The following is a 21,623-nucleotide window of genomic DNA, read 5'->3' as shown; positions in this document are numbered from 1 at the left end:
TCACCTGGGTGGAGACAGGGCCCAGGGATGCTCTTACCACTATGCCAGAAGAGGATATGGCGTATTGTCATTTTGATACATCTCAACCAGTGGGCAAAACTGAGATGGTAAATCCTAAGGTTGTAACACCCCAACATATACACATCTTTTACCACCATCTTCCTTTAATAGTTAAAACCTACAGCCCCTGTGTTAAAATGACTTGGGGAATGAATTCTACCCTTAAAACTATACCAGACGTGGAGAAACCTAGTTTGGCTAAAGTGAACTACATGTCCCAGAATCCCATAGGGACGAAGAAGAGGGCTGAAGAGACATGTAGACGTGCAGGACAAGCAAGTAGGCCTAACAGCCTTTGCCAGGGTCAGGCGATTAACAGTAAGAGCCTGCACCTGAAATCAATTGTCCCACCCAAGAGGCACAAAAAGCTGCAGCAGGAAGGGGGATGGAGCTGGAAGGCTGGCAGCAGTAGTAGAAGAAGTAGATGAGCATGAGGCTGGCAGTTAATGAGGAAGTGTGATCACTTCAGGGATGCTGGGACACAAAGCAGATTGCACCTGCAAGTTGAGGGTCCTATGTTCATGAACCCTGCCTTGCCATGGCTGCAGAAAGACGTGTTGAGATTGAAGGTCTTCCGAGGTGTGCCTAGTGGCTGTAATTGCAGAGCTGTGATTACACCGAAAACAGAGGGTTCCATGTGTTAATATCCCCATCAAAATATCACCATACAAAACTATAGGCATATTTTTGTGCCGATATTTAGCCATAGAACCTGCGGGGGAGGTCACCCCCCCCCGCAACCTCCGGTACCATTTACCCCATAAATTACATCACATATGGTCTTACCCCACAACCATATATTTGGCGATATTATTGGTGGGGATAACATTACCCGATACCAAACAGAGGCGGAGTAAAGAAGCAAGCTGAGGGACAGTGGAGTGATGGAGGCTCCTAGTTGCCAAGGCCAGAGACACCCGTGTTGCAGAGGGGTGTGGGTCCCAAGTGTCCCGGGAGGATAGCTCAGCGGCAACATGTTCGCCTTGGAAGCAAGACAACAAAGTAACACTGGTTCGATCCCCGGGTCTGCAAACATTATGCAACAAAAACAAAAATCCTGTAACAGCGCCTCGATGCCTGCAGGCTGTGTGAGCACTTTAAAAATTCAAATAAATAAAATAAATAAGTGTGCCTAAAGTCGTAGAAGAAGAAGTTGGGAAGTGGAAGCAGCCCAAAACTGCGGTGTTCCTGGAGCCAGTGAGGAAGACTTGGCTTTCAGGTTCACTCGAAAACCCTTGCCGGTAACTGTTACCAGCTCTAAAGTGGCTTGCGTAAGAGTAGAAGACAGTATAAACTATCAGTCGGCGTGAAAGCTATTCTTGTCAATGGAAATGTATCACGCGGGGAAAACACCTATAAAGAAAAGCATTTCAATTCCATTGTTTAAGCCCTACTGTTGCCAGAGTGGTCACGTGTCTCTAATAAAAAGGGAGAACGCTTTCTAAATTACTCTGAAAATCCTAATGCAGACTTTTACAATTGTTACAAGATCTTACGACATCAAAGGGCGACCTTGTGTGATCAACTTTGATTCCCAAACTGTGTATGAAAGTGTCTCTGTATTAATACGTTGGAAAGTTATAAGGGTACCTGTAATGCCACCGGTCCTCCAGGTAAGTTATACATAAAAAATACAGAAAATGGACCTTGGTAATTGAGGCTGGAGAAAAGTACTATGTAATCAAATAGTTTAAATCTTGAAGAATTATTTGTTTTTTATTTTTAAATAACAAATTTAATACTGTTTGCTCATAGAGCACATACGTTTATAAATATTTGACATCTTCTCATTCACCATCCATACATTCTATCATTCCACCACATCCAATGCTCGATTTTTACACAAATCATCAACAGGTACTTGTACCTGAACATGAAAGAAACATGAAAAAAACATGAAAAAAACATCTCAATGTACATTTCTTGTTACACCAATGGCAATTTTATGTGTGTGTAGTTATGTAGAATTGCACTACAGCTTATTCACAGGATCTACATATGTTTCGGTCGTAGTTTAGTGGCCGTATTGCAATTGGCCAAAAATTAGTCGACCTTCAGGATCTAGGCAGACCTAGGCTGTTGTCTGTCCTACTAACATTAGGTGAACAATATTTGTAAAAAGAATGAACAAATAAGCACATTGTATTTGCACTTATTCAGTAAAAACATCAGACTCTTTTACAATAGTAGTCTCCACCCTCCATGAAACCCTTCCATTTCCTTTAGCATACGGCTTCCAGATTTGGGTGGCTGGACCCCTAACAAGTACCCTAGTCTGCAGCCACTGTGCACCAAATAATTTTCAGCTTTATCCACGAAAACAGATCAATATTTCATATTACTCATTAACCCATAGGTGGCTTACATAACCAGGGCTTTCCCACAAAATCTTACGCTATGTATAAGGTGTTTAACCAAAATGCACGATGCTACTGCCATGCAAGCATTCTTTTGCCTTCCATTTAATGCCTGCGTATGAAAGTTGACTACCAGTTCAGCAAACCGTTCGAACACAGTACTTTGAATTTGATTACAAATGAAAACACAAGCATAAACACCAGACAAACGACTGACACTTCTTCCCAAACTAAAACTTAAGGCACACCAAGCGTCTTCACCAGATCCCAATTGCCTTACATGCCACCTATTTATTCTTTTTTTAAAATCTATATTCCAGAACCAAACAAGGAATACCTCCTTGTGGTGCATTAGGAAGGGGTGGGAAAGTAACTGAAAATTACACAGGCCCTGCGTGGTGAGCTCCCATGCCTTTAATGAACAGCAAGTATGTAAACAGGCCTTTCAGCTTTTAAGGACTCTCGTCCTATAACATGCTGGCTACATAAATTACTGTCGCTCGTTTTTCACTGTTACGAGTAACTGCGAGCTCTCCCATCTGCTGAACAACCCACACAGGCCCTGCTTAGCTTTGCTTGCAGGCCGATGCTTATCCCTTCCCGCCATGCATCCACAGGCCAACTTCCATAAATTCAGAGTGCCCCTCAATCTCAAAGCAGCGCCTTGCATGGAAAAGCAATGAAGCGAAACAATGTTGCTGCTTATATTTAAATATTCACGCTGTCTGGCAACAAAGGTCATCTCTGAGGGCACGATTCTCAAGTTGGTGCTAATCACCGAAAATGTCATAAAAAGTGCCAACGACATTTTCAGTAATTACAACCTATTCTGAAGGTGGAGCAATCTTCCGAAGTCGGACTGATTGCACCACTTTCGGAATATGGGTGCCGGTTGCTAGGAAGGGCTGGAAACCGACCTAGCAACCGGCACTTTCATTATCTCTCCGTTTGCATGGTTATTCTTGTGGCACTCCTCCAATTTCGTAAGCGCTTGAATTTGGCGCTGAAGTACGGTACCAAATTGGTGTCGTACAGGAGGAGTGCCACAAGAAGCACATGGCTGTTTGGGTGTGCAGATGGCGACCGGTGGGTCCAGCATTTTATCTTTATTTCCAGAAGAGTGCATACTGCCATCCATATGGATGGCAGTATGCACTCTTCTGGAAATAAAGAAACAAATGCAGTGCAGGAACCACCTGTCAGCATCTGCACACCCAAAAAGCACATACATTTTTGTTTTCATCTCTACAGCATTTTCGTTAAATAATGATTCCCTCGTTATTTAATGAAAATGCTACCGAGATTCTGCAATCCGCCTGTTTCCATTAGAAACAGGCAGATTACAGGGAAAGTACCATCGTGCTTTGCGAAGACGCCCGGGCACACATGTGAATAGCAGTGGTGCCTGGGCATCAGGAAATGGTGCAGTGAGTCATGCTATTTAGCACACTCACTGCGCCAAGATGAGAATCGGGCCCCGAGAGTGCAAATGAAGGGAGCAGTGCATAAAGTGCTCCGCTTTCTTACTATGTGGAGGAAAAAAAACTACCTGCAAAGGGACCGGGCATAAAGCAGTGGTGCCCATGTTACTAAACCTCACATCTGTTTCGACTCCCTGAAGTCGAAAACCCAACAGACATCGCCTGCCGCCAAGCCGCGATCCGGCTAACAGAAGAGCTCTCAAGTAAACACTCTGTAGTTCTTAAATGAATCTTATAACTAGTTCTCAAAGTTCTCCTTGCAGCAGGGGGTTCTGCAGGTAAAGAGACCGCTCCTGCTGTGCATCTACTATTTAGAGGCTCCAATGGAGCCTCAGGTGTCACCTGTTTAAGGCGTAACGAAACCTTTGCCCTCCAATCAGGTCATTCCACAGGGGAGCGGGCTTCCTCCCCCTTCTGGTCCACAAGCCCCATTTTATGCATCCATTTCCCTTTCCTCCAGGTCACCATACCCGTTACCCTGGTTTCCTCTCTTAAGGATGAGGCGGCCGGAGATGGGGGGTGGGCTTGGCCCATCTGTCATGTTAATTCCTGGCGCCCCCCCTTGGCCCCTTCTTTCAGAGGGCTGCGCCATGTTTCCCAGGACGAGATGCCTTGGAGCCTGGGGAACAAAGGAGCTAAAACAGGAAGTGTGAAACTAAGGGGTGGAGTTTCGATATAAACGTGTGGCTTGTGCTTTGCTATTAAGTAGTCCAAAGACGGGGGGGCTGTTGGTTCAGTGCAAGCAGCCACACTTTAGAGATTGTTGCAGACAACTGTCCAGCAGTCACAACCCATACCTGAAGAGTGCTCCTCCTGGGGGTGCAGCACTCATCAAGGATGGGCTTCTGACGGCATGCTTTACAAGAATGGTAAATTAAGTACATATTTTCTTGTGAAAGTGAAGCACTGTAACATTAGATAAGATCAGCTACTAAGTAAGGGAAGGTAACCAAGCGCTGGGCTCCGCATAAGTTTGGGAGAAAGGAAGAGAAACCGGGTTACTTGGAGAAGAAACCTGTTTACTATTCCGAAGGCATCAAGAAATTAAAGACATTTCATGTGACAGTTTGTGCATGAATAAAGAGCGCATCACATGAAAGTTTAGAATAGGTCACTCTGCAATCTACATGCCTGGCCATCACAAATGACGGTGCCTAATGCAAGTGAACCCGTAGGCCCTTCAAGCGAGGTAGCGCTTTATCGGATGGATGGGGATGCAGAATCTACTCTTACACCAATAATAAGACTGACTCAGGAAGTTGGCAAAAAGTAGCCATTTTATTTGCAATGGTATAAAACAGGGAGTACAACAGACATCAGCGGACGCTCAAGTCTCAACGTCTTTCATGAAAAAATACACATTTATAGCAAAACCTTGTCATCATTGACGTCATACTACGTGGCAAAGTAAGAAAACCTACTTGTGGTTGGTCTATGGATAACATCTAAGCATACTTTCTATGGGGGATAGGATTATGATTGTATCCCTAGACCCATCTATACCTACTAACTACAGACCCATCACAACCGTCCCCTTCCTACTCAAAATATTAGACAAGACCGCTTACCTACAAATACAACAATACCTTGAATTAAACTATCTCCTGGGAATCCAGCAATCAGGTTTCAGACCCCAATACGGGACAGACTGCCCTCATCGATCTCAAAGCTCAAATTGATATCTTTAGAGAGAACGGGAAAACTGCCATTACTTCTTGATCTCTCTGCAGCATTTGATTTAGTAGATCATACAATTCTCTGCAATCACCTTGACGCAGCAGCCCATTTCTCCCAAGAAGCCATTGCTGGATTGAATCCTTCCTGAACAGGTCCATGCGTGTCTTCTCTACCTCAGCATCTGCTGACCCTATCCCCATCACTTGCGGGGTCCCCCAGGGATCATGCGTCTCCCCCACATTGTACAACGTGTTCACGAAGCTGACGGTCTGGGTATCGCCTACACTAATTACGCCGATGATGCCCAGATCCTCATCCCGTTGACGGGAGATTACAATAAGGATTTGGCTTTGGTGAACAGGGTGTACCTCATCATCCAGGCATGGATGGCCTCCCACAGTCTATGCCTGAATGACGACAAGACCAAACTCATCCTCGGTTCCACTCCCAACCTAAACAAATTGGAGCACAACTAACTACATCATAGATGGCAACTCTATCAAGGTAGCCAAGGAAGTTAAAACTTTAGGAATTTACCTAGACTCCTCCCTCTCCTTCCGCAAACAGGTTAGTTCCATGGCCTCCTACACAGCCCACACTTGCAAACTAATAAGAGCAGCCAAACCCTTCCTTTCCACCCAGAGCTGCACTACCTTAGCCAGAGCCCTTATACTATCAAAATTGGACTATTGTAACGCCCTTTACGTAGGAGCCAACACATATGTAATAAACAAAATCCAGACTCTGCAAGCCAATGCTCTTAGAGCAGCGCTTAGCATTCCCAAGAGAGCACACATATGCAACATCAGGAGAGCCCATAACTGGCTCACCACCTCTGACAAAATCCAACTCAAAGTTGCCCCCTTAACTCATAAATGCCTCAACAATGCAGTCCCACGCTACTTAGTCGACAGGATAAAAAGATACACCTCTAACATACCTACAAGAACCGCCAATGCCAACCTGCTCCTAGTTCCCAGGTTCAAACAAACCAAAACAGGTGACAACAGCTTCGAGGTGAAAGCAGCCCAACATTGGAACTCCCTGCCACTATTCTTAAGGGCACTGCAAACTTACCCCCACTTTAGACACAACTACATTCAGTGGATAAAGGACAATGACCATTAACTCACCTGCCTTTCCCATGTATACCTGTAATATGTATATTTGTAAATTGTTCATCACTCCTGTAACTTTTGTACCTGTGCTCACTCTGCAATTACTGTACAGCACTGTAACCAAGCTGAGAATCTTGCTGCTCCTGCACCCTTACACCTTCGGGTCTGGCGTGCAATATAAATAAACTATGCCCACCCCTAGTGCAAGTCAACTTTATTGTCATCAAATACACGTTTCATTGGTTTTCAAACTATAGGGCTCTTCGCTACGTGGCCGTCTACAATTGGGTGGCACGCTTGTACCATTCTGGAATATTCCACTCGCTAGCAGCATGCAAGCTGGTAGCGCAGGTGCTTGTGGGTGGACTGGACCATGCCTTCCCACCCAATTAACCCATCATCACTCCTGCTGTCTGCTATTTGAATAAGTATCACTGTGCCCGAGAATAGAAGGGAGTGTGAGCACATTCTCATCTCCAATCTCGATGTAGCTTGCCCAAAGTCTATTTTCATCAACCCCATGTGACAGGAGACAGTGTATTAGCTCCTGCCTCGCATTTAATGCTATTAAATGAATACAACTTGGCACTCCGTGTTTTTCCATTGCACCTCAACAGGAGCTCGCCTTGCTGGTCACGTTCATTTTATCTTCTCGAATAGATAACCAGTTTCTTGGCTGCCTCAACCCTTCTTGACACTGGGCCAGACAAGCCTTCTCGATTCGTCCTCCATCTTCAGCTACTTTTTTCTGCTGCGCCACACTTTCAGCCCTTTTTTCTCATGGTGTCCTTGTTTGCTAGAATGTGACGTGGAACATCCAGATTCTATATGCATATATATTGGCGGCACTGCCTGCAGTCTATTCACTACATATAGCTAGACTTCATGATTACTTATCCTACTTGCGTGCGTTACAGCATCTGTACAGTTAAAGCGATTTTGCATTTTCTTCAGTGCTCTTCGCATGTGCAATCTTCATTCCGCACATGAAATGTTACTCAATTCTTTACTTCATCAGATTCTATAAGGTCTATATACTCTCTTCCTTGGCATTTCTTCTTGGTGCGTCACCTCGGCTTCACTAGTCTCTTGCCTTTGTCACTTAACACTTCTCCAGGGACCTCCTTTAAGAGACAAATTTTTCTGCCGGTACATCATGTAGTGCTTTCTCAATGGATACCTTTTTTCAAGAATTCTTCGCGCGATAGGTACCATTACTGGCATCGCACATGTTGCAATTTCTGGCTTGCAAAATAGGGGCAGGACTTCCAGTAGAGGCATTTGGCTCCACCTCTACACAAGATCAGGCCAACAATGTTCCATCTCTTGTGCTCTACCACCAACATTCCAACCAGCTACTGTCTAGGACCGTGGGCTAAGAAGTGATGTTTTGTTGTAAGCAGACAGTAACTCATTTCAGCAATCAATTCAAACTGCCACTAGCCCAGTACTATTAGGTCCACAAGACTTCTCCTTCGGTCAGTTTAAATGCGCACTTGGTGAGACCAGTTTGAGTACGGACACAAATCTGGAGGTTTCATCCCCTTCTTCCCCAGTGGAGGCACCCCCTTTGAGGCATGGGAGGTGAACACGCTAAGGAAAACCCTCCCTAAGTGTTTGGGAAAGCGGGACCTCACTGGGAGATTCTCCCCTCAAGGGGATATTGACTCCTATTGGGGAACTCCTTACACCCAAAGCATTATCTGCATACATGGGAATCCGAGAAACTGAAAGAACAACCAGATAGAGCAGAGAGCAGGAGTACAATCACAGGTGTTACTGCACATGGGCCCAGTCAGTTGCGTCCACTTGAGTCTGCTTCACGAAAAGGAAGTTGCGCTGTGGCATTTCTGGGGACTACCGACAGTATGGAGGAAAAGGACTGGATGCAGCGGTATGGAGTTTTACAGGATTGGCAAATTTATAATTGTGTACACTGGTAATATTAATCCAATGGAGACTATACCACCATAGTAAAAATTATTTTGTATAGTGCACAAAAAAGGAGGGAAATGGCCATTTTATTGTGCCAGTGTAGACCCACCGTAAACTAACTATAGACTAACTGGAAATATACTTGTTTAGTCAAGCCAGGAGTAAAAAGGGATGGTAAACATGTGCACAGAGTTGTTCGGGTTGAATTTTGCAGACTGGGTGTATAGTTGGATGGTGAAAGCAGGCCTAAATGAGAACAAAATCTGTACAAGGTCAGGTTGCACAAACTGGGCGCATACAGAAATTGCTCCAACTGGGCCTTTATTGGACACTGAAATGTGGACTATATTGGAATAGTGAAACAGTAAATTGAGTGCAATTAAATCATATAAGATTGGTCAAACTGGGAGTACGACAGTAAATCAAGTTGACAAGCCAAAGCACGACATGGCCCATTATATGGCAGGACATCGCCTGACGTTTGATTTCTTTTATAGCAATACCAGCAAACAACCAGCAAAAACAAAATCGACTACACAACAGTGCCAGAAAAAGCAAGTCCCATCTATTGGCAATCCAACTCAGTAACAAGCCATCCCTCTGAATGGTAAAGCAGTCTCTTAATTAGGCTAAAAAACAGTGACGCCTGATACAGAAAGACTGAATAATGTTTCAGGGATTTGCAGAGTTTTAGAAGGTCTTTCAGTTCAAGGCTGCATGTGGCTTGATCCACAGCTCTGGTGTTTTATATATTTCAGCAGACGGCACCCGCTGATTGTTCTTTCAGAAGGTTTGTGATGAACTGAAAACACTGCAGCCAGGATTCTCCCAATATTAAACAGAACAGACCACTTCACACCAGCTTTAAGAAGCCTCCATTGATTACCAGTAAAGAAATGCATCCAATTCAAAGCCCTCTACATCGCCCTTAAGTCCCTATACAGTCAAGGAGCCAAATTCTGCCGCTACCAGTCAAGAAGGGATCCAAGATCAAGCGACGACTTACAAATAGAACCAAAACAATATGAAGAGGAAATTCGCAAGAATAGCATTCTCAAGCCAAATTGCTAAGTATGGAACACCATGCCCAAAGAAATCAGAACCACACAAGACCACATCACCTTCAGGAAACTACTAAAAACCTGGTTATTCAGCAGACAATGAACGTCACTAAAAACATGAAAAATAAAAACAGGACCATAATACACCACTTGCCCACCTTCCCCAACCCATTCAACCCACCCCGGGCATGCCCATAACTAGAGATCTGCGAAGAGCAGCCCGCCCAATCAACAGACAGACTCAGGGAAAGACACCCCATGTGCAATTCACACACTTAGGAAAGCCCAGACAAGTAACTCATTAAATCGAAGCATCCCCCTAACAATTGCTCACTCACATAACCAGGATCGCCCGGTAGATCGCCACTTCCTCAAAATTATAATACCAACTGTGCACCAATTTAGCAGCCAACAGCACAACAGACAAAAACGCAACTGTCCTCACTAATCTCTGCTGCGTAACTAGGAACACTATGGGTACAAACAATCCCTGCCCTCAAACCTGTGGAGGAAGTCAACGTCCACGCTTGGAGAAGAGGCGAGGCTGGCCGACAGACCTCAAAAGAACTAACCAATGTACTAATCAAATCCCCCCCCATTAACGCTCCGCCAACAGAACCAATGCCACTATACACGACTAGGGGCGAGCCGCACTACACACCAAAAACTAAGCTAATCCTCACACTCAACCAACTGTACGATACTCCAGAAGTAACCTTAGAGGAACATACTCTTGCAGACCCCATAAATCCACCAATACTAGATAAATCCACACCAACATAATACAATAAAACACCCAACAGCCATCCGTGACTCTGGACTCCTCCCCCATCCCCCCACCTTTATGGATACACCAAACCAGTGCGCACGACTACAACTACACAAACCTCACATGACCACACATCCAACGCAAACATTAGCACACCTCAGAGGCACCGAGTCGTACCCATACGGTTACAAGTGGGGCCTCTCAAATTGAACCAAATCCCACACGCAAGGCAACACAGACGCCAGTTCCTCCAGGTTCTGAACCTATTATTTCATCCTATTCTCACCAACATACCCTTCCCTCTTCTCTTGTAGAGCCACGTGAGTGCCTAGCGACTGTTGTAGGTTGGTAGTGGTGCATGGTATAAACAAACATGTCATAGGCTTTTATGTAGGCACAGACATTTCTACAAAGGATTGTGCATGATGTAAAGGCATTTGAATTCCATTCTTTGTTGGAAAAGAAGGCTGTGGTGCAATGTCAGTGCCTCTGAAATGTGGTCTTATTTTATGATGCATGCTCCTTTGTAATCAACTGGATTAAGACATCTGGCGTGAATCTAATGGACATGTGCCCTGATGAGGTCATGCATTCCGTCATGACATCTCACCTCAAGTTAAGGTGGAGTAGATCCAGTTTTCAGAAATGTGCATGTGGGGCTATTTTTATGCAAAGCATGAAATGCTTGTTTCAAAGCTATTGTGCAATCAGGCATAAGCGGATCCAAGCACTGGTGCAATTCAATTAGTTGTACAAGAGTTATGGCAAGAGCAAATAAATAATAATCACACTTGCACTCGTCTTAGTTCCAGTGCAAATTCTGGTGCAAATGTGGTCATTTATTGGATTTATTTATTTCTATAGCACCAGAACCTGTGGGCATCGGGGTGCTTACATACACAAGCTGTGACAACAGAAAGGACACAACAAAGTGTGAAAGAGGGGGAGGTGCGAGTTCTTCAAATAGGATAGTTTTCAGTTGCTTGTGGAAAGGCTGCACAGATTCGGCTTGTCGTAGGGCAGGAGCTTTTGTGGCAAGGAAGAGGAAGGATGTGCTGTTTCTAAGTGCAATTGGGGCTAGGGGATACTAGTAGATGTTGGTTGCTAGATCTCAGTGTTCCCTGTGGGTGGTAGTTCTTGGTTTCCCTTTTAAATAGTTGGGGGCTTTGTCATAGACCCATTTGTGTCAATATGGGCCTTCAACTGGATCCTCAACCTTATTGGGAGCCAGTGACACTTTTTTCTGTGCTCCAATATGTGTTCACCCCGGCATGTGTTAATGAACAGCATGGTTTGGGATTTTCTGCAGCTTGGCTAGATTACCCTTGGAGGTGCTGCCTAAGAGCGCATTGCAGTAGTTTAGCCGAGAGAATAGTTGCGCTGGCTAAAGTTTCACAATTCTGTTCAGAAATACAAGGCTTGATTTGTCACAGGATATTCAGATGACATTGTGGTGTTCAGAAGGTTCACTGATGAATCTGCACTCAGGGAGGAATGCAAATAAGTACTCAAGGTTTTGACCTTGCTGAGCATTGAGATGTGGCAGCCATCGATCTCGAAGTGAGCATACTGTGGGTCTAATTTGGTAATTACTTGTTGAGGGTCAAAGAGTAAAAGCTCTGTTTTGGAACTGTTTAAGCACATTTGATTAGATGTCATCCACTGTTTAATCGAGTAGAAGGTGCTGTCTAGTTTGGACGAAGAGTAGTAATTACAATTTAGTCTGAGCAAACGTTGGGGGTCGTCGATATCAATAGAGATAGAGAGATAGATATATATATAAGAGCTCAGGGCAAACTGGCTCCCTGATGGACCCCACAACAGATGGTAGCAGGACCAGAGAGGAAACACCGCCCAAGTGCACAACCGAGACGGTCATACAAGAATGAGAGAAACCATGACACTGCAAGCAGAATGTTGTGGTCAAGTAAATCAAACGCTGCAGATAAATCCAACAGCATCAGCAGACCACATTGGTTTTTATCAACCATGTTGTTTTGAAGGTCTAGCAGAGTACTTTACTGTGGTGGGCCCTGAAATGGTGTTGTCTTGGGTGGAGGATTGAATATTGGTCCAAGAAGTCTTGATATTGTCTAGTAGCAATTTTGTCAAGTTTTCTGAAAAGCTAGGAAGTTAGGGATGGTTCTGAGGTTGGAGGGGTCTTTAAGGCCGAGCCCTGGCTTCTTGATCAGAGGCAAACAACAAGGGGGGTCCTGGCAGAGACTCTGCCAGACATAAGTCCTGGTTACAAGAGCCCTACTGATGACGTCCAACCAGACCGAAACATGTGTCTGGGGTTGCTGTTGGTACTCTTGTTTAGAGGAGAATTGCCTAGTTTTATCGGTGCTGGACTGCCCCAGGGCAGGACAAAGACTGATATGTTTGGGATATTTCTTCTCTGTGAAAGATAGTGAGCTAAAGACTCTGGGTAAGTCTCTCGTAACCAGGACTAATGTCTGGCAGAGGGACTCTCAGGACCCCCCTTGTTAATTTTCTTGATCAGAGGTGCAACTTACTTTTTTATGCAGTCTGGGACAGTATTGCGCTTGAAAAGAGTTTACAAAGCATGTAAGGAACGGAATGGACAGAGGTTTGTGATCTAGGATGATCTTGGATGGCAATGTATCGCCTGGGCTGGAGGTAGGCCGCATGGTAGCGAGGGCTCTTGCTAGCTATAAGGTGGTAATAGCTTTAAAAAGGAGAAAGTCAGGTGTTCTGCTACAGAGTTTGATGTTTCTAGCGTGATGTTGATTGGGGTAGACCACCTAAGGTGGCTTGTGAAGTATGAAAAGCAGAGGTGGGCTTAGTAGGGTATATCAGGGCAAGGGTTCTGATTTTCAAACGTGCTACTGATACTTTGTTCCAAAATCCAGCTCGCCTTCTCGGATAATAATCTTTGGTTGGCACAAATGTCTGGGCTGAATTTTAGGTTTTCTTAGTGCTTTCAAAATTTTGTAAAGTTTCTTTGGACAGTTGTTGACCTACACTATTTGTTGGTTTAAGTAGTTTTTCTTAATATCAAAAACTGCAGTTTTGTATGTTTTTGTGAAGTCCTTCCAAATTTGTTGGTGGCACAGTTTTGATTTGACCCAGTCACGTTCTGCTTGGCGTTTCATTTTCACCTCCTCGACTGATGGACTAAACCAGCAGTTACATGAGGTCCAGTCTGACCTATAGGTTTGGTTGGTGCAAGTTGGTCTAACTTGCGAGTCCTATGCTGCTGAAATGTGGCTGCCAAAAAGGTTCGGGCAATCGCTGTCTTTAGCGTCTTTAAAGAGCTGGGTAGTTCACATCGAGAGGTCTGATGGAGTATTTTAAAAATGCCTACTCTGGACTGGGGGTGCGGGTTAATGTGGAATATGACGAAGGAGTGGTCAGACCAAAAGCATGACTTAGTTCCTGTGATTCTGATGTCAACATTCCGACTGATCACCGGGTGTATGGTATTTCCTGTATTGTGGGTGGGTTCCAGATTTAATACTTTAAAATCACTGGCTTATTTCCAGGTTGATTGCTTCAGGGTCAAGGGTATCCCCAGAGCATCTATTAAGATCTCCCAGGAGTAAGGTGGCACTGCCTTGTGTACTGAGTGGTGATAGTATTTGAGTAAGGTCCTCATTAAAGTTAGGCATAGTTTCAGGTGGTCGGTACGAGTATGATGGTCATGGTTTATAGACAATTTTCGAAATCAAACATTTTGAAAGTCAAAAAGAAATGTCGAATTTATTATTTATGACGTTTTTTTTCTCGAAATGGGGGGTTCCTCCCCCGCCGCCCCTTTTTTTACCTATTTTTTTTATATAAACTAGAGCCAAAAAAAAAAAATTGAAAAAAAAAATATTTCGACATTTTTATTTTCGACATTTTTGATTCAATATTATGACTGGACACCGATGGTCATGTAGGTGGTGTGGGGGTACAAGTGAGATGAAGAATCACGCATCCTGGACAGTCAAGAGGGGTTTCAGAGAGGTGCCACTCCTCCTTTGCGATAATCGCCACTCCTCTACCAGTCTTGCGGTTTTGGGAATTATCTGGCACTGCAAGGTCAAGTGTGGAACCATTAAAATCTTGCAGCCATGTTTCTGTAAGGCATAGAAAGTCCATGTTTTGGTACATTATATAATCATGCATGAGCATTTAATGATCTGGCGTTGAGAAGGGAGGCCTTGAGAGTTTGGTTATCAATGGTCTCAACATTGAAATGTGTGTTTTTGTGTGAGAGGTATGTGAAGGCTGGAGGTTTACTGCATACAAGACTTCACTATGGGATCAGAGTCTGTTCTGATCCAAGAAATCATGAATAGGTGGCAGGGACTGGAAGGAAAGGTCCCATTTTCTGAGGTGGCAGCGGGAAGTGGGGAACTATCAGGCATAAGGTTGTGTGAGGTTGCAGGCATGACCGCTTGGGTGTTAAGTGTAGAACAGTGATTAGCTGACTCAGATGGCGTTCGCATTGTGTCGATGTTGGGCGCAAGCGTGCTGGTGGAGATATGGTTGCCTTCTCGGTGCTCCTGTAAATATTTGAGGACAATTGCCTCCTGTGCAGCCTTCTGCGCTGCAAAGAGCAGGGACATTTGAGTTGGGTAACATGCTGAAAGGAGGCGGGAACTAGTGTGGGAGATCGAGGGAGGGAAGGGCCTGGTGGGGGTCTTCCTGGTGAACACTGAAGGCCATGAAGCAAAAGGAATTGCAAAACAAGAACGTTTCAACTAGAGACGGTACTTGTGGCCTGAAGTTATGAAGGGCAGAAGCCGTGTGGGCAGCCTGACCAGCGGGAGGCGCAGACTGGCTAGTTGCTGAAGCACTTGGCATTTCAATCTATATTGATGGAATCTCGCTCAATTAAGAATGGTCTCCAAAAAAGTAATCAATGTCCAAGACTCGCAGAATGAGGACTGAGACCACCCATATTTGGTCAATGTGCTGGGGCTTCAATTATTATAGCAGGAACAATGACCCAATTTGGACTGTCTTAAGACCTGTATGAAGACAGGAGTTTAGTGGACAAAAAGGGCCAGAAAAAACAGATTTGTACTACTGTCTGCACCAGTGCATATTTGGTCACTATGCTGGTACTTCCAAGACTGCAAATGGTATCATTGCACCCCTGTGAAATAGTGCCATAGGCTGCAATTTCACTGCCACTACAAGCAGAACAAGACAAGTCATTGCTCCAACACCAACATCAGAGCAATGTATGCCATTGTCTCGGTTAAAAAAGACAAGTTGTACTTGTATGCCATCAAATTACCAAATGGCACTGCCGTTAGCGGCAGCCTGACCAACAGATCAGCCCACCTAAGTCAGCAAGCAAACAATAGACCAGTACTTACTACTGGTTGCAACCTGGCTGCACGCTGGGACACTCAACCACTATGGGGAGCACTGGCATTCCTTCTTTCAAGCAGGAGTAAGTTAAACCTGCTAGAATAAGGTAGTTATTGAAGTAATTAAATTACTCGTTAAGGGAACATGTACAATTGCCAGGATATGGGGAACAAAGACTTGAAATATGTGCAAAGCAGAGTAGAAGAAAAATACATTGGTATGTTACAAGGTTTAAAAAGAAAGTAGATTGGAATGCAATTCTAAGTGAATTCAAACAAAACTTGTGAAAGCAATTTAAGAGAACCAGGCCTTCTATTCAGTGCATTGGCCTGGTAAAGTTAGAGATTAGATTAAGAATCATATGCTTGCTGCCCGAACGGCGACTCTAAACTTGGCACACCAAGTGATATTTTACTTGCATGCTAGCTTACTGTAGCCTCAGCACACATTTATGTAACCGGTCTTGCCTTCTAAAGACAAGTTTCATGTATCATGTCAATCGTTTTCAAACTAGTGATAAGTGTGTGCTTTAATTGAATAATGAATGCACATCTGCGTCGATCTCTTAAAAGTGGCAGGAGTAACCTTTGAGGACTATGGTGTGCCAGTCTCCTAAGATGTACTGTACTAATTGGAAGGAGTGACATCGACCCTGATGAAGTCAAAATATTCCTTTGGTTAAATTAGAATCAATGTGCTAGAAATCCTATACAAGTTGAACTGTTGTGGTGATTAATACCGCTGCGAGATAGGAGGTTGTGTGTGGTCGGTTTTGTGATGTCCCTGCATGACTGCTATTAAGGATTTACCAAACTAACTTCACACAATATTAGAGACCAGAGATTGATTTCTGCGCATTAGGTAATTAGATAATTGGAGATCATGTAATGTGATAGCCAAGTCCAAATATGCACACGCTAATATACATGCAAAATATTTTGCGGTTTATAGTGGCATGACCACTTTGAATTAATTCTATAACAATGTCAAACTGAATTGTATGGCCTCTGTAGCGAGGAAGGGGGAGCAGGTGCCCTCCTGCCCCCAGCTCGATGCCTGGTTCCGAATGCTTGCTTCTCGCAGGGCCAGCACTGTAAATTCCAGGCAAGATTTGCCATATTTTATTCTTTTTTCAAACATTTAAAAGTAAAAATAAAGGGCACATGTGCAGCAACCATGTTGATCAGCGGCACAAGCACATGGTTCTACTCCTTTTGGGGTCCACGGGCATTGCCTGGCTCGGTTCCTGCCCAATGCCTCACTGAAGAGAAGGCATAAGTTAGATGTTTCATAATATTTGCTTGCATTGTGTGCATGAATGCAATGAAGGCATATGGCATTTATAATGCACCTATACACAAGTGCTTCAAGGCGCGACGAGGCAGGGAGGGGGAACAGAGGGAAGACAGACAACGATCTTACTAGGCCAGGTGTCATTGAGATCGCGCAAGTACAGGGGGAAGGGGAAAAGTGCAGTGGGAGAGGGAGGGGTCAGTGCAGAACATGGGATCGACAGTAAAAGAAAATAAATAAAAGCAATAATTAAAAGTGCAGACATCCGGTGGCAAGTCCGGTGTCAAAAGCTGGTAGGGGACTGTAGGTATACAGAAAACAGTCCCCGGGTGTGGGGGGTTTGCCAGGGAGACAGTGCAGGTGTGCAACTGGCGCGGGAGGGGACCTGGGCCCTAGATCAGAGGGTGGCCAGGTGACCAGTGCAGTTTCAGTCTGAGCCAGGAGTTCAGCAGGGGAGAGAAAGCAGAAGCACATAGGAAGGTTTTGAGGTGCCTCCGGAACCGGAGATGGTTCTCTTCAAGTGTCAGGGAGGATGTTCCAGAGGGAGGCAATGCAAGCAGTGTAGGTGTGCGTGTAAACTAGTTGAGTTAGTTTGTAGCTTTATGACATACATGCAGGTGTACATGCATGTGTGTGTAATGTGGTCATGTGTGTAATGTGGTCATGTGTGTGTGCGCACGCATGTTACCATCAGTGTGCCAGTATCTGGGCATTTTTATGCTCTGAACACAAACAAATCAGCATTGCTCTACGTACCACCATAATGTGGTGTGTCGGCAGAGGCATGTTTAGTTCCATCGTGTTACACTCATCCTAATGCAAGTGATTTATAGTGTACATTACTAGCATAGATACTTTGTGGTCTCAAGCTCATGCAAGCGATTTACAGTGACCATTACTGGCATAGTTTGTGGCTGCGCTTTTACTAGATCTTTCCATGTGACACTAGAGAACCAATTGTAAATGCCAAGACTTTTTACCCCCATTTTGCTCAAACTGTGCTGCAAAGATCACCATTTCAACACATTTAGACACCCCTAATTATATTTGGCTGCAACGCTACATTCGGTCAGTCTAATTTGGAGAATACTTGTGCCCATCCACTGGAAACATTCACTAGCCATGAGGATTGAATAATTTAGAATCATGGGGTCCATTCTTGAGGGGCCATCCCAGCCTATGCTCCCCTCAACACCCACAACTCCTTGGCACCAAAAGCTGCCTCCGCCACTGGTTTGTAGTTTTAATGACAGGTTGCGCTTTATGCAAAATTTAAAGATGTCAGCAGTGTCTGCCCAATCTACAATACTCCAAAGAGCACCATGCTCCAATCTTAGCTGCCTGCTTCAGGGCCACAGAATCCCCACTAAAGCAGTTCCTCCACGGCAGAATGCCAAACGAAGCAGTGAAATAAACCAGTTTCCACAGCAGAGTGGCCAGTTTGAGGAACTCTAGCTAAGTTTGGACAGACCAATGAGAGCGTCACAGTGTAGAGGTCATCTTACCTTGCCAAAAGATCCTTGTCCAAGTACTTTCAACAGTTCAAACTGGGAAGAGTCTGCCTTTTCAGAGCCTTCCTTCACGTGATGGGTGATGTTGAACTCTTGGGTAACTCCCTCATCCTGAAACAAAACCATGCAATATGTAGGTTATAATAAACAGGTTATACCGGGCAAGATCATTAATCACAATTCCACAACCAGCGCCTCCCACAATGAGAGGCATCTTTTTGCCTCCCTGGAAAATGGCACACTAGAACAACCTGCCATGCCTTCTGGAGATTCATAGCTCTACATTCTTCCTCTCCACACAATAACAGGAAGTGGCAACCACAACCAGTCTTGGACAATACCCCAGTGAGAAGCAGTCCCCCACACAAAACACAGCATATTTGTCAATTTAGATTTCATTCATGGTTACGCAAAATCTTCATGCAATAAACACATGGCATTTCACAGAGTTCAAAAAAATAAAAGTCAAGGAATACCAACATTATGAATAATCCAGTAAATGTCCCATTAAAGCCAGTCCCATTTCATTTGGTTCGATTGGTATTACTGCAGTCCCGTTGTACATCATAATACTTTCAAGTCAGTGTTTGCTCCAAGTGCTTACTGGGCAGGCTCCGACTAGCTCTAATGCACACTAACAAAACACTGGAAGCCTATCAGCTAACCAAAGGTACACTGGCCGTATGAGGCTAGCACCGAGAAAAGGATGCAGAAGGTTACTCCAGCTGCTTGCCACATTGCATGGCTTCTCTCCTTAGCATAGCTTGAACCATACCAGTTACCAATATCATGCATCAATCATGCTAGTCTCATCTGGTTTTTCACTTCTGAAATTGACGTTTAATCCAATTTAGTGGGCCCAGCTGGGGTGTGAATTTACGAATTTTAGATAGACCCCATGACAGAGGAGAGTGCTTAACTGAGCTGTATTGCCGGTTTCCCTACTCCAGCTGCGTGAGTGGTCGAAGCCTACGATTCATTACAGGAATGCAGAACGAACACACACCCTTAGCACTTTCCACTTGGATGAATAAACACGGCCACATTAAAATGAATCCGATTGAGCAATGAAAATACGTGTTGGCTATATTTGAGTCGCTAGCAAATTTGTTTTGTGAATCTGGAATCCAAACCTTTTAAAAATGATAAACACTCATGGCATGCATATTTCCAATGAAAAATATCAATGAAAGCATGCAGCCACTGCAGAGGTGGCTGTTCAATTGAAAGGTCACAGGTTTTAACCACTCAGCCATTCATCCTACCAAAATTCATAACACAATTACCACTGAGTTGGTTAACAGCAATGCCTGCGATTTAGTAACGAGATTCCCACGCAACAGTATGAAGTATCATATTTAAGACCAGGCATTGTAATGTTCAAATAAATGTCTTGGTAGTGCAAGTGACAATATGCTACATTACTGTACTTCTGATGTAATTCGTACAACTGTGCTAAACAGCGTTCCATTTCCTAAGTTTAAAACTTCTTTATTTTTGCAAAGGTTTTCTTCAAATGTCAAACAAACTAGCCCCATTTAGAAAAGGCTTTATGAGCCCACACAGCATCTTTGAGATTATCTATAAGGAAGTATTGAAGGTGTGGCTTGTTTTAACCAGAGACAAGTTAAGGGAGATCGAAATGCACTGAAGACTTGAAACTTAACCGTGATAGGGTAAAGACCAAGCTAGGGGCGCTAGACTGGATTGGTACCCTTGAGTAGACATGACAGATCAATTATTTAGGATTAGACTGAACTTTGTACATACGAAGTCATAGCATCAAGACGACCCTTCAACACCCAGAAAGTTAATCAATGCCGGTTTTGCGTGGAAAATAGCTGTGTCGAAACCCTAAAGCTTCTTTTTCTGTTCTGCAGAGGGCTGACCAAGGAGAGACCGCAACACTTTGGCAATTTCTGAAGGACGTTCCATCAATGAACGTGGAGGGTTGGTGGCTTTCCATCTGAGTGGTGAAAGGGTTCCACTGGTAACAGCTACAGTGGCTTTCATGTCCAGGATCCTTCCACAGAAACTGTGAGGGGGACGGTCGTCTTTGTAGGGTGAAGCCCTTGGATTACGAATGCTTCTAATCTGGTTTAAAGAATTGGGATTTTTTTTCTTTAAGAAATTAGACCAGGAGATTAACTGACTGGCTGATCAATCTGGATCAGTTTTTAAATCTGTTTGCAAAAGGTTCAAGCAATTAATGCAAAGAATAATAATCACCCTCTTATACAATGGGACGCACTTGGTAGGGTAACTGAAATAGGCTATGAGTTTGCAGGATAGACATTATCGGTTTATGTTCCATATGTCCCACATGAATTGGATTTTCATCATGCTTGGCTTATTGTTATGTTATTTGGTATTTATATATCGCTCTATATATCATTGGTATGACCTCAAAGTGCTGGTAGGTTAAATGCCCTCGGGGACGGTAGTCCAGGTCAGTTGAGAGAAGAAGGTGTAGTAGGGTGCATTGGTGCACCAGTTGTGTGTGCAGCTAAAGTAATTGCCTGATGGTAGCTGAATCCTAGCGGTAGGTGTGGTGGTTTGGACATCGGTGAATGTGTGCAATCTGGCGGGTGGACATCCAGACTGGTTTAGACTGCATTAGGCCTGAAGGATGCTTATGTGAGCAGCTAGGCCAGATTGTCATTGGGTATAGCTGTGTTTTATTAGAGTGATGAGGTTTCCATGGGGTAGTGTTTGTAATTGAGCAACTAGGCCGTACTGATCCAGCGGTATAGCTGCACTCTAAATGTGTGATAGTGTAGAGCAGAGAGTAAGCCCAGTGGTATGCGTAGGGGAGTGCTTGGGTGGAGTTTTGATCCATCAAGGTCGATTTTCCGGATTGCAGGCATGGGTCGCTGATTGCAAGTCAATCGGCGTATTGAGTGACATTGCTCACGTGGGGCAGGAGTGGGAGGTGGCTGAGGGGTGAGGGCCATGGGAGTGGATGAGGCAGAAGGGCAGTGTTGCCGCACACCATGATTTCAGTTTTAGTGGGGTTTACGAGTAGGTGGT

The 21,623-nt window shown here is 44.3% G+C and overlaps 1 protein-coding gene across 4 annotated transcripts in view; it reads right to left on the bottom strand.

The window, feature by feature from the left end:
* The window catches only part of RPS6KA1 (ribosomal protein S6 kinase A1), a 918,695-nt gene that overhangs the window by 444,409 nt on the left and 452,663 nt on the right, over positions 1-21,623 (bottom strand). For all 4 annotated transcript variants that reach the window (XM_069622861.1, XM_069622863.1, XM_069622864.1 and 1 more), the window contains one exon: positions 18,588-18,704. In XM_069622861.1, the coding sequence (XP_069478962.1) occupies positions 18,588-18,704 (117 nt within the window). The remainder of the gene's footprint in view (positions 1-18,587; positions 18,705-21,623) is intronic.

This window comes from Ambystoma mexicanum, chromosome 11 (assembly GCF_040938575.1).
Source record: "Ambystoma mexicanum isolate Mex_15411 chromosome 11, UKY_AmexF1_1, whole genome shotgun sequence".
Lineage (NCBI taxonomy): Eukaryota > Metazoa > Chordata > Amphibia > Caudata > Ambystomatidae > Ambystoma > Ambystoma mexicanum.
This window is presented reverse-complemented; position numbering and strand designations above follow the sequence as displayed.